This window comes from Peromyscus eremicus, chromosome 4 (genome assembly GCF_949786415.1).
Source record: "Peromyscus eremicus chromosome 4, PerEre_H2_v1, whole genome shotgun sequence".
Classification (NCBI taxonomy): Eukaryota; Metazoa; Chordata; class Mammalia; order Rodentia; family Cricetidae; genus Peromyscus; species Peromyscus eremicus.
In genome coordinates, this window is record NC_081419.1 from 47,773,572 (window position 1) to 47,787,716 (window position 14,145).

The 14,145-nt window shown below is 45.7% G+C and overlaps 1 protein-coding gene across 1 annotated transcript in view; it reads right to left on the reverse strand.

The window, feature by feature from the left end:
* Lrp2 (LDL receptor related protein 2) overlaps positions 1–7,352 on the reverse strand; it is a 148,792-nt gene extending 141,440 nt beyond the window's left edge. Inside the window, exon 1 of the mRNA XM_059260620.1 lies at positions 7,083–7,352. Within this exon, the coding sequence (XP_059116603.1) occupies positions 7,083–7,164 (82 nt within the window). The 5' untranslated portion in view covers positions 7,165–7,352. The remainder of the gene's footprint in view (positions 1–7,082) is intronic.
* Positions 7,353–14,145: the final 6,793 nt, after the last annotated feature.

Genomic DNA, 14,145 nt, shown 5'->3' on the forward strand with positions numbered 1-14,145 from the left:
GGGCTAATGACCAAACACATCGAGATTTCAGAGGTAAAACTGCTTATTATCAGCTAGCTAGACAGTAATGGCATACACCTTTAATCCCAGCACTCAAGAGGCAGAGGCAGGTGGATCCCTGTGAGCAAGGCCAGCCTGGTCTACAAAGTGAGTTCCAGGACAGCCAGGGCTGTTACACAGAGAAACCCTGCTTTGAAAAAAACTAAAAAAAAAAAAAAAAAAAAAACCAAAAACAAAAAACTTGGGTCTGGGTCTGGAGAGATGGCTCACTGGTTAAGGGCACTGGCTGCTCTTCCAAAGGTTCTGAGTTCAATTCCCAGCAACCACATGGTGGCTCACAGCAGGCATACATGCAGACAGAACACTGTATACATAATAAATAAATTAATTAATTAAAAAAAAAACAAACAGCACTGACTGCTCTTCCAGAGGACTGGGTTCAATTCCCAGCACCTACATGGCAGCTCACAACTGTCTGTAACTCCAGGATCCAACACCCTCACACAGACATACATGCAGGCAAAACACCAATGCACACAAGATAAAAATAAATATATATTTAAAAAAAAAAAAAACATTGTCTTACTCTCGTTTTCTGGGAGAGACACGTGTTTTGTTGCTGTCCTTTTAAATCACAGGTGATCAAGAGCTTGGGAAAAGGACCAAGTCCATGAACCATACACAAACGAATGGGGTTAACTAGAAAAGAAATTACAGCAAAATGAAGCCCTTCCAGTGGACTGAAAAAGTCCATGCTTTAATCTTGCCACTCATTTTCCCAAACTTTATTTTCCTCTTCACATTCTCCTAAAAAGAAAACTTTGGTTGGGGCTGGGAGGTGGTGGTACATACCTATTAATCCTAGCACTCACAAGGCAGAGGCAGGAGGACCTGTGATGTGAGTTCAAGGCCAGCCTGATCTATATACAGAGTGAGTTCTAGGACAGCCAAGACAGAGAAACCCTGTCTCCAAAAACAAAAAGAGGATGAGGAGAAGAAAAACTTTAGTTGGCAAATGAACTTTCTAGAAGTTCTTCCTTTCCTCCTCCTAGACTTGAAAAGTGGGGTTGGGTTGTGGCTCTGTGGTAGAGAACTTGTGTGGCACATACGAACCTACAGATTGAATCTTTAGTATGACCACAGTTATAATAAGGAAAATAACAACTTTAAAAGTTGCAACATCATTCTCGGATCATAGAATGTCCTGTCTTTTACCTTAATGTTCCTAACTCACTGTGTTAGCTGGGGACTGCCAACTCTAGAGAAATTTGCATATGCCTTTCATATCTGTCTTCACATTCAAAATGAAAACAGCATCATTAATCAATTTCGTCTACTAAGGTATTATGTCAGATTTGCAGTTCGGCCTGTGTTCACCATTCTCTTCACAGCGTTACCCCAATTTTCTTCTGAGATCCACACTTTGTCTGCAAAGTCTGGGACCACAGAAGAGCACACACAGCCAATGGCGGCACTTCTTCCCCTGAGTAAGGTGATCTATTTGTCCAATAACCTTACAATTAAGAAAAGCCATCGAAATGCAACCAATGAAGCTATCCACAATTTCCCTCTGGATATGGCATGATAGGATGGAGTCTAAAGCCCGCGATAGTCATTTTACACCAAGAGGATGTCTGAAATGGAGTCATCTCAGAAGCAGAAGAGAAAAACAAGACTGATATGACAGAGTATTTTATGGCAGGTGGAACCAAATGAAATTGTCAGTGTTTGCTAACGTCTGTCAAGATAGAAGGCAATCTCATATGAATTCAACAAATATCTGTATCTTCTTCACTTAGGGATTTCAACAAATTTCTTTGGTTTCAGTCAGTTTACCATAGGTTTCTATTATCAATACAACTCCTGATTAATATGTAAAAGTCATTATTGCCTGCCAATGTTAAAATTTGTTTTGGTAGTGGATCAAATCCAAGGATTTGGGCATGCTGCACTAATGCCCTACCAGTTAACTGCAAAAGTCAAAATCCAGAGAAAAATTAATGACAGAAAACACTGTCTATTAGCTATTTCCCACTCATTGCCTGATTTACTCTGTCCAACCATTCTATGAAGTAAATGTGAAGCCCATTTTACAGACAAAAAGAGCAACCCAGGGCTCCTCCAGCAGTTACACCGGATTTCTTGGGTAATAAGAAAAAGGAAGTAGGATTCAAACCAAGAGTCTTAATCCAAAATCCCAAGCACCACCCACTTCTTCTCTTCACGGACCGAACACAAAAGCAAACTTGGCATTTCCAAACAAACCACTACTAATCATTTCCAAATAGAGACCCAAAACCGACACTGAAGCATGTCAAATCTTCCTTAAGCCAGAGAGGTCCTGGGAGGAGTAACCCGAAACCAGAGAACGACGATCTCAGAGTCTCACAGTGGAGTCCATTTTAATTATGAAATCCAGACCAGCTCACCTACATACTCTGGACTTGTAAAGCATATCACAGTAAGTAGCAGCGATTCCTTGCATTTCCTCAAGATCACAAAGTTAATAAATATGAAAACCATTCCAGGGGAGCTGGAGAGATGGCTCAGAGATTAAGAGCACTGGCTGTTCTTCCAGAGGTCCTGAGTTCAATTCCCAGCAACCACATGGTGGCTCACAACCATCTATAATGAGATCTGGCCTGCAAGCATTCATGCAGGCAGAACACTGTATACATAATAAATAAATCTTAAAAAAAAAAAAAAGAACAAAAAGATAAGAAAACCATTCCAGTTGTACCAACAAGTGCTTCTTCAATCTCATTTTCTCCATTCTAGAGTAGAGCTTCACAACTGGTGTATTTGTAGTTGTGCTACACTAATACTCAGAATCCCTGAGTGTGTGTGTGTGTGTGTGTGTGTGTGTGTGTGTGTGTTTGGTTGTTTGATTGTTTGGTTGTTTGAGGGTAAGAATGTACATACAGTTGGAGAACAGGTCTTGTAGCCCAGGCTGACTTGGAATTCCCTATTTAGCTGAAGCTAGGCATGAACATCTGATCCCACGGCCTCTCCCTCCCTAATTCTAGAATTAAAACACATACTCCAACATCTGCCTTTAATCCCAGCACAGAGGTAGGTGTGTGCTCCAAGCCAGCCAAGGCTATGCTGTGAGACCCTGTCTCACAAAATAACAACAGAAGATACCCCACCACAGCTGGCTCCCTTTGTTTTGAATTCAGTTATTTGTGGGTTGGGGGTACATAGAGGTAAAGCAATATCTAGCATGCCTAAGCCCCAACTGTTGATCCTTAGAACCAGAATGAATGAAGAAATGGACATTTCCAAAGGAACCTGCAATTGCTTGTTACCCTGTTCCAGCTGGTAAGACTTAACAGCCCAAGCCAATACATGGCAATGGTACTGGAAGATAATTAGGTTCTTTTTTTTTTTTTTTTTTTTTTTTTTTTTTTTTTTTTTTTTGATAATTAGGTTCTTGATATCAATATTTTTAAATATAATTTAAAAATGTATTAAAAAATTTTAAACTTCAGTGTTCTGAAAGTGCTTGTCCGACCGGCAGTGGTGGCGGATCTCTGTGAGTTCGAGGCCAGCCTGGGCTACAGAGTGAGTTCCAGGACAGGCACCAAAGCTACAGAGACTCTAACCTTTTCTCGGAAAAAAAAAAAAAAAAAAAAATACTTTAAAAAAAAAAGTGCTTGTCTAGAGACAGTGATTAACCAGGACTTAATAATTACCTTGTCTAGGCCCAAGTTTTGTAGCTGTCTACACAACAAAACACAAGATCCTCAGGAATGTGCCTTGATGGCACAAGCGTTTACAAAATGGGTCTGAAGATGGCGTACATTCTAGACCAAGCCGGAAGCTGAAGTCCTGAGGCTGCCTTAACCTATAAATAGATTCCTCTTTGGCCTGACATCCTGCTGTGGCCTCTTTGGCACATCCAGTCGTGTTAAAGACTGCCAAGGTCATCTACTTGTCATTCTTTGCTTCATCTGATAAGTGTGGATCCCCAGCAAGGAATCCAAAAGTCTCAACCAAAGAGGGTGGGGTATCTACAAAAGGAGATAAGCAAAGAGAAACTGACTCCATCTGGGCCCTATCACAGATTACATGCCCTTAGGCCAGGAACTTAACTCCATTCTTTTCAGGACCTCCCTCCGCGGAGCTGGGTTAACCACCCATCAGTATAAAACAATACACAGACTTAGATACCTAAGGTTCCCTCCACCTACAAATGTTTCCATCAGATCAAGATGATTGGAGAGTTGAGGCAGAAGCCTATTATAACCAGAGAGACTTCAAGCAGGGAAGTGAAAGTCCACCCTAAAATAAAAGCAACAGCAATTAAAGTTCCAGAGACAGGTGACAGGACCAAAATGTCACCTACTTATTACAGGTCCCACTCGAGGTGGAATCACAAAAGTTTAATCCATAACCAAAAACATATTCTAAGATCTAGGAAATCCTCAAAGAACTGAGTGGAAAATGTTTAGTTAGACTGATCAGCAGGTAAAGGTGCTTGTCACCAAGCCTGACCACTAGAGCTGGATCCCAAGATCCACATTACCCTTCACATGCATGTTATGGCATCTGCACTTCCACATACATGAATAAACGTAAAAAAAAATATATTTTGTGTGTCTTTGAGAAAGTGTTGATAAACATAAGGTTAGTTGCTAGTTTATTTTCATTGTCTATATTCACTGGGCTAAGTATTTTACATAATTTACCTCCGTATGGTCATAAATATCCTGCGAAGTTCTCTTACTGTATCAGCTCTATAGTTTACAAATCTGAGTGCTCCGCCAGGTATAGCAGCTGGACTCTTTAACCCTGACTCAAGAAGCTGAGACAGGAGGATCACAGGCAGCAGGCAGTGATTGCAGGCCAGTCTGGGCTACACAGAGAGACACTGGCTCATAAGAAATGAATTAAAAAAGTAAAATATAGCCGGGCGGTGGTGGCGCATGCCTTTAATCCCAGCACTCGGGAGGCAGAGCCAGGCGGATCTCTGTGAGTTCGAGGCCAGCCTGGTCTCCAAAGCGAGTTCCAGGAAAGGCACAAAGCTACACAAAGAAACCCTGTTTCGAAAAACCAAAAAAAATAAATAAATAAATAAAATAAAAATAAATAAAAAAATAAAAAAGTAAAATATGAAGACTAAGAATGGTGAGACTTGGGTTCTAGTTTTAGAAACCTGAAGAACTCCCAGCATTACATGCCTAATCCCAGCACTCAGGAGGCAGAGGCAGGCAGCTGAATTCCAAGCCAACTTAGTCTATCTGCTGAGTTCCAGGACAGCCAGGGTTACAGAGAAAACCCCGGTGGGGGTGGGGTGGGGGGCTGAAGAAACACACACACACACACACACACACACACACACACACACACCATATTCGTTAGTGAACATTACATTACCATATCTGCTTAAAAAAAAAAACTTACAGAATGCTTCCCAGCTTTTTTTTATAATTTTACGCATGGACAGTAATTTTCCAGACAGGGACAAAAAAGTACACTAAGTTATATTTAGCACATGATATATAACCCTAAGTAGGCACTGTGAACTCTCCCTACCTCACACACACAACAACAGTAAGTCCCTCTTCTGTGTTTCCAATGCTCTAGAAAGATGTTCAAAGAAAGAATTGTTAGTCTTCTGCTGCCACCCACCCCTCCTTTTGGAAAGATTTTTGTAAGCCTGGTGCATTTGCTGGCGCTTCCAAACTTCCCAGGAAGTCTGAGATGGGTGCTTCTCCGAGTTGCTGTATAATTACTTGATTCCCTCTAAGGAGCTTATGCTAAGAATTGAGGAAAGAAAGCAGATTAACCATTTGAATACAAGCCACGGCCCATGCACAAGCCCTCCCCGCTCTCCTCTGTAAACGGGGGGCTTCCACAGTCCGCACCCATCAACCCCCAATATGTGATCTAGGGAAATCAATTTATTGCTTTGACTAATCCTGCAACAATAGGGGTTTCATTTTTATTGTAGGGCAATTAAGTTGTCGGACGGGGGAAAAAGCGGGAGGGGAAAGGGGGGGGACTGGCCCATCCCCACAGACAGATTAGTCCCTGCGGTGGCAGCAGCGTCCGCTCTGTCTGTCTGGTGGTCGGTCACACGCAGCTCCAGGCTGCTACCTAGCAACGAAAGCCAGGGAGAGACCTCGAGGGTTCCTGTTCTCTCTCTCTCTCTCTCTCTCTCTCTCTCTCTCTCTCTCTCTCTCTCTCTCCCTCCCTCCCTCCCTCCCTCCCTCCCTCCCTTCTCATTTAGCTCTGGTCCTCTCCATTTCTTTTAGCTTGTCTTTCATTTTCTTCTCTTAAACCCTTTTCTATTCTGAACTCCAAATACTTTCCCCCCTTTCCCTCTCTTACCCTCTGCTCTGTTTCGCAGGAGAGGGAAAAAAAAAAATCTAACTCTCGGACAACTTGAAAAAGTTTGTAGCCACATTAGAAACTTTCCGCATTCCAGCCCCAAAACTCAGGCGCAGCAAACCAGCTCCATTCATCAACACAAAAGCACCCGCTCCGGGTAGAAAGGGAAAGCCTTCAAGAAAGTACTCTAGTGTATCAGTCGCGCGCTCTCCGCCAATCCCTCCTCCCGGCCTTATCTGGGTTCGTAAATGATCGGTATCATGAGATGCGGTCTCATGGGGGTCACCGCGGGACGGAGTTTCGTCACTGATGGAAGGAAGGAGGCTCTGGCCGGCCGCCCCGGGGGCGCGCGATGGGATCGGGTCTCCCGCGCCGGCCGGACGCTGCAGGTGGAAAACTGCGCTGGGAGCTGCGTGGAGGACCGCTCTGCCCCGGCTAGAAGAAAGCGCAGACCCACGCGGGAGACCCTCTCTCTCTCCAGGTTCCAGCCTGAAAAGCGTTGAGGGCCAGGACTAATTCCCGTGGGAACAAAGGCGCAATCGCCGCGGGGTGAGCTGTCACAGAAGCCGGTGCGACCCCGTTCCCTAGCGAGCGGAGGAACGGCGCTGCGCTCGTCCCTCCTGGGGTCACCCGAGCGCTCTCAGCCCCAGCAGCTCCGCCGCCGCCCACCCTCGCCCCGCTCCCCTCTGCAGCGCCTAGAGTGGACGGCGGCGCCGCGCGCGTGGCTCCCGCAGGTGGCCGCTTACCTTGGCCACTGACTGGAGCCAGGTAGGCAGCGATCGCCAGCAGCAGCATCCACGCTGCCGCCGCGGCGGCCGGGCGCTCCATCCTCGAGACCGCCCCGGGCCTCGCCGTTCCTTCCCCGGGAGGTGGGCGCGCGTCGCAGCCCGCACAAGCAGCAACTCCGCTCAGGCTCGCACGTCTCGCTCAGCAACTCTGCTGGCTGCTAGAGGCAGAAAGCCGGCCCGGATTCCAGAGGCATCCACTTTTCTACCCGCGCCAGTCCCCACCCTCCAGACAGTGCATAAAGCCCTTTAGACCAGACCGCCCCGGAACTAGCATGCGGGAATCCAGTGTGGGCCAGGCCCCCTGCCGCCCGGCCCGCCCCCTGCACTTTGCGACTCTGGGAGGAGTGGGCACTCGAACACTTGCGCGATAGCACATGCACACTCCACACGCGCGCACGCTTGAGCATGCTCTCCTCCAGGAGCACACGCACCGGGCACATTCCACAGTGACTGCTTCACACGCTAGGGAGCGCACACCCCTCTCTCGCACACGCACGCACATTCCACGACCACACTCAATCACTGACAATCACTGCTACTCACTCAAACGCGAGCAAGCGCTGCCCTCGCCACTCACAGAGATTTGCCCAGGAACGGAGGCAGGCTAGACGGCCAACGAAGAAATTTGCCACCTACACAAACTCTAGAACTTTATCGAGAGTTTGAATGGAGATAGAAAAAAAGTGGAAAACTGGGAAAGTCAAGAGAAGCGACTTAAAATAAATAAATAAATAATAAATAAATAAATAATGAAAAGGGAATGGAAAAGAGAAGGAAGGGAGAAGAAAAGAAAGAGCTGGGAGTGTGGCGGCGCACTCCTTTAATCCCAGCACTCGGAGGCAGAGGCAGGTGGATCTCTGTGAGTTCGAGACCAGCCTGGTCTACAAAGCGAGTTCCAAGGGAGGGGGAGGCGACCCAGGAAAAGGCTAGGCAAAGGCACAGAATGGGCTGGAGAGTCGCCTTGAGCTTCATGCCCTAGCCTGAACTCGGTAAGCTCCCCCGGGGCTCTGCCTTCCCCTGACATGGTGCAGGCTGCTCACATGGGTTTGCTTGTGTTTTGAGGAGATTCTGTCATTGCTGTGGAGGCGATATCTATCTAGCTTCTCGAGTTCCACATCTACAGGTGTTAGAGACAGCGTCTCTTACAGTTCTGTTCATCTTCAACAAAACTTACGAGGAGGGGCTGTCTTTCCGTGATGCCAGTATTAAAACATCAGGAGTTGGGGGCCACACTGAACCTGTTAACTGAGGCACAACCCTCTTAAGAGGGTGGCCCTTACAGGAGCCCTTCAGGCCATGGTCCCCAGCTGTGTGAGACTCCGAGGCGCTGAGACTAGCCAAATTGAAGCCGCTGGGAGTCCCACGGGAGAATGGGCTGTTCCCCAGCCTCAGGCCATCCCAGAATCTTCTGTCCTGGCAGCTACCGCGGGTCTGTAGAGCCCTGGAACAAGGAGTCATTTCCTTCAGGCAAAGCGCTGTGATGTAGGGGGGCGGCTATCCACGTGGTGCCCAAGTGGGGTCCCTCCCTCCGCCTCCTCTCCCTGGAGTGACAGCCTGCCAGTCACCGCCTGCTTCTTCTCTCCCTGCAATGCATAGTCTGGACCTCTGCTGACCACAAACAACGGTCCGGGTAGTGTGGCTTAAAGTGGCGAAGCTTGGGGATGAGTGACACATTAAGTGTTACTTTTGGAGGACAAATTCAGGCATAAATAAATAAATAAAGTAAACACTTAATACTTAAAAACAACAGGTTTGTGAAAATAGTGATGTCCGGACTGGAAAATGTAAAAAGTTAAATACTTTGGCCAAAGTCTCCTGCTGTGCGGCGCACGAGAAGAGGGAAGAGTTGAGGACCCCAAGGGGGCGAGGGGGGGGACGTGTAAAGGGTAGGGATTGATGAGGGGGCGCGGTACTGCACTCCAATCTCAAGGGATGATTTATGCCTGTTTCAGAATGATGGTACAAGGATCACGCTGGGCTTATGCAGGTTCGAAGCCTTCCAGGGCCAGGCTGCATAATCATCCCGATCATCCCGCATCCTTGCACCTCAACTGGTTGCAGAGAACCTCAACCCCGGCCTGGGAGGCGCGGTGTGTGTGTGTGTGTGTGTGTGTGTGTGTGTGTGTGTGTGTGTGTATGTGTGTGTGTCCTTTCACTGTGGCGGTCCAGGGATCCAAACATTCCTTTCTGCACTGAAGGGTTTTCCTCATTGTTGCCGCCTTTGTGCTCTAGTGATGCCAATTTACCGGAATTCCAGACGTGGCTGCACAGCAGGGCTCAGGCTGACCATACCAGCCCAGCCGCGTTTGTGTAGGGGACCACGCAGCGTTAATCCCAGAATAACGCAGAACGGAGAGGGGGGGCATAAAAACTGGTGGGGATGGGGAATGACTAAGAGAACATGATCCATCCTTCCTCACACTTTTCCAGTGGAAAAGAAAAAAACACGGTCTCAATGCAATCCCAGATCTGTGGCCCTAGAAAGAGGTCTGTAACACACATGTTTTATCTCTGGTATTTAAACCTAAGGATGTTTGTGGCTAGATTTGGATAATTAAGCCTATGGACCAGTTTTTTGGGGAAGGCCCAGGGTAATTTGGTTGTGATTTAAGACAGCATCAGCATCACTTCTATCTGATGCTAAAGTGTAATTTATTTCACATTTCTCTCTCCATATATGTATGTGGGCTCTACAGAGCATTCATTGGAAAGGGGCAGGGGGAAGCTCTCAAAAGTGAACTTTACTGGGTACATTTATGACAACTGGCTTCCTTCATATACATTTATTATTATCTATATTATCCTACTCACTCATCTCAATATCAAATTACTAGAAATATCTCCAAATATCTGTTTCTAGCCAGGCAGTGGTGGTGTACGCCTTTAATCCCAGCACTCGGGAGGCAGAAGCAGGAGGATCTCTGTGAGTTCGAGGCCAGCCTGGTCTACAAAGCAAGTTCCAGGACAGCCAGGACTCTGTTACACAGAGAAACCCTGTCTCAAAAAAAAAAAAAATTAAATAAATAAATAAATAAATAAATCTGTTTCTACCATGAACCAGTTTCATACTTCCTGCCATGGTCATGAGATGTACAGTCTTCTTGGGTAAAATCCAACTTCCATTGATAATAATCCAACCCCCAAATGCCTCCTGAGTGCCACTGACCTGATTGCCCACTGGACAGCTCCAGTTTAAACTCCACAGGATTCAGCCTGAGTGGTAAGCTCCAGGACTTCAGAAAGGAGCATCTAGGTCAAGCCAGAAATCGAAGACGTTCTTGAATCCTCCTTCTTCTCGCATCCAAATGCAACAGGTCATGAATTCTGCAAAATCCAGTTCCATTCACTTCCTCGGCAGAACCCACTTCCTCAAATATCGTTGTCATAACCATCATCAACCTACCTCATGTGCATCAGAGAAGAACTTCATCATTAGTTCCTGGATCTCAGCTCCACTCTCCTCACCTGCTTTCCATCCAGGAAAGAACCACTTTTTTTTTTTTTTTTTAAACAACAAATAGTGTACATACATTCATTTATTTGTTGGGGGAGGGATGCTCGCACATGTCACAGGCCACATGTATAAGTCAGAGGACAATCTGTGAAGTGGGTTCTCTCCCTCCACCATGTGGGTTCTGGGGACCACATGTGGGTTGTCAAGTCTCGTGGCAGGAACCTTTCCCTACTGATGCGTCGATCTAGCCCCTGTTTTGTTTTGTTTTGTTTTAATTACTTCATTTTGTTTTTGAGACAGAGCCTCACGTACCCACGTTGTCCTCTCTCTGTAGCTCACATAACAGCCCAGCCATACAGACTCTGAGAGAGAGGCTGGAAAGATCGGAAGACCCAGAGGACCAGGAAGCTTGTGGTGAAGTCTTGTCTTCTAGAAATGACAGGGAAGGGACACTCATGACACGTCAACAATGTGCATGCCTAAGCAGGAACTGAAGGAGGACAATACCAATAAATACGCTATCATGGGAGGGGGCAACGTCACAGGCCCGCTTCTGTAGACTACAGGCGACTAAAGACTTCTGGAAGAGGGAGCATTAGCCATCCCTGGGGATGAGCTACCTTAATTGGTTCTCCAATTCCAAATTGTCAGCCCGGAAATCATATACATAAGAGCAACACTAAAGCAACTCAGCAGGTTATTGTTTATGTATTCTTGCATTTCTACATATATATAATGAGAACAAGCAAAGAAAGAGAAGCCATGAATTTGAAAGAGATCCAGGGAGAGATACATGGAAGGGGTGGGAGGAAGGAAAGGGAAGGGAGAAATGATTACATTTTAATTTTTTAATTTAAATATATATATGTATTTCACATATATACGTATATATGAAAGTACTACCTGCTTCTCCAACCACGTAGGCAAAACTAAGAGACCTTGCACAGAGCCAAGAGTTTACAAGTTGACTGCCTTCCTGGCAGGTTTCCTGATTCTAACCTGGTGTCCCCTTACAACAGATGAGAAGTTGGGAAGCTTAAGGAGAAACATGCCTCCGGCAAAACAAAGCCAGACAAAAATCCATCAGAAGCGGCAATAGGGATGGAAGTGTGGCTCGTTGGTAAGCAGAACGCTTAGCACACCCAGAGCCCTGGGCTCCATCCCTAACACCAGAAAAGAAGAAAAAAAAAAAAGTCCAAAAAGATTTCGGAGGAGATCAAATATGAAATATGATGTAATAGGCCTGTGATCCCAGCTCTTGGGAAACAGATGCAAAAGGCTGACTGGGAGTTTGAGCCCAGCCTTGTCTACATAGAAAGTGCCAGGCCAGTATGGCATGTCAAGCTCCTGTCTTAAAAAATAGAAGAGGAGGAGGAGGAGGAGGAGGAGGAGGAGGAGGAGGAGGAGGAGGAGGAGGTGGAGGAGAAAAGTCAGGGACATTTTACAACTGAGACCCAGAAATTTTATGGCACTTTGTTTTTAGAAGTTTTTGGCTTTTTGTTTGTTTGTTTTTGTTTTGTTTTCCTAATAATTTTAGACTTGGCACATTCAGGACCAGGTCTAAGTTATAAGTTAGCTGCCTGTTCCCAGTGGGTAGCCAGGGCCAATGAACCCTCAGCAAGACCTTAAGGACAATCTGTGCAGTAGCCATATTTCCTACACCAAAAGCAAAGACCTCAGGTATAATATAACTGCAGGGTCCTCTTGATTTGTGAATAAAGTCATATGGAAAGCTAGGCATGGTGGTGCACACCTTTATTTTTTTTATTTTATTTATTTATTTAACATTTATGGGTATCTCATCTTCCTGTATTATATGTCTGTGCACTGTGTGCATGCTTGGTGCCCACAGAAGCCAGAAGATGGTGTTAAATCCCCTGGGACTGGAGTTAAAGCAGGTTGTGAGTTAAAGATGAGTTAAACCATGTGGGTACTGGGGATTGAACCCGGGTCCTCTTAGAGGACAGTCAGTACTCTTAACTGCTGAGCCATTTCTGCAGGCCAGAGCCCGGAGCACACCTTTAATCCCAACACTCAGGGGGCAAAGGAGGGCGGATCTCTGAGTTGGAGGCCAGCCTGATTTATAGAGTGAGTTCCAGGACAGTCAGAGTTACACAGAAAAACCCTGCCTCAAAAAAAACAAAGACAAAACAAAAATAACAATTAAAAAAAAAAAAAGTCTTGGCATAGATTAAGAAAATCAGCACACTAACAAATCTCACTGACGGGGGAAAGTAAGTTAAATAAAATTAGAATGTCCCCAAAAGTACAATTTAGTATTTAATGATAGGGTCACAGGAACTCCTGGGAGTTTCCAGAGCTAAGGCAAGAATACACGCTCTGATCCAGCTAGTACCACAAGCACCTGTTCAGGAAGATTTCACAATGCAGAGTGATGGAAAGAAATACAGTGTAGGGTCAAATGTTCAACGTCCTAGCTTTTAAATTCCTCTCTGGGGGGCAACCTTCCGGTAAGAGTCAGTGTGAAGTATCAGACTAGATCATGAGTCTTGAGGGACAGAAGGCCAACAAGATTCCAACCGTCCCAATCGTTCTTTTATCTCAGAAACTGTTGGTATACCAAGCTCTGTAATAAAGACTATCTAGACACAGAAAACAAACCTACATAGGGTCAGGTCCCTACATGATCCTTAAAGGAAAATTAATAGGGACAATTACCTCAAAGCCATTGTCACATGCAAATGCAGCCTTCCATGGGGACATACAACAGAATTCAGCCACGGTCCTCAAAAACAAAACAAACAACAAAAACAAAACAAAACAAAAAAACCTAGGTCTCTCTTCTTCAGCATCAGATCCCCAGAACCTAGTATAAGACTTGATATGTAGCAGTCCTTCAATAACTATTTGGAGATTGGAGGAATGAAATCAAGCAGGGAATACACTTCATTTGGCATCTGGCATTTCCCCCTAAACACTGGACTGAACTTACAGGCTCCACCTTAGGCTGAAGGGATCTTGAGATCTTAAGTACCAAGAGAACATCATCTGAGTGTTTCAGAGCGCTCATTTCTTCTTAGCAGCCTCTTTAGAGCCCACAGTTAACTTCTCAGTATTTACTAAAGCTCAGCAGTTTTTTCTCCACCGTCTCTAGGGACAAATGGTAGAGACATTTTCGGTTGTCACAATGAGGGGATTCTACTGTCATCTAGTGGGTAGGGGCCAAGGGTTCTGATAAACATTCTACAATAGACGGGACAGGGCATCACAGTAAATAATTATCTGTCCCTAAATGGTGCAAGACCAAGAAACTCTGAAGTAGAAGATCAACTCTTTAAGAACTTGACCGTGGGTTGGAAGTGATTTTTGCATTCCTGTAATCCCAGCACCTCAGGGCCTAAAGTAGGAGAATTGCTATGAGTTTGGGGTGATCTACGTAGGGGGACTCCAAAACAAACAAAGTCTTTGGTAATAAAACAATTGAGATGCATTTCAGACATTTTTATCAAGAATAAAATCACAGGGGCTGGAGAGTTGGCTTAGCAGTCAAAACACTGGCTGCTGTCCGGGAGGACCAGGGTTTGATCTTCAGCACCCACAGGGTAG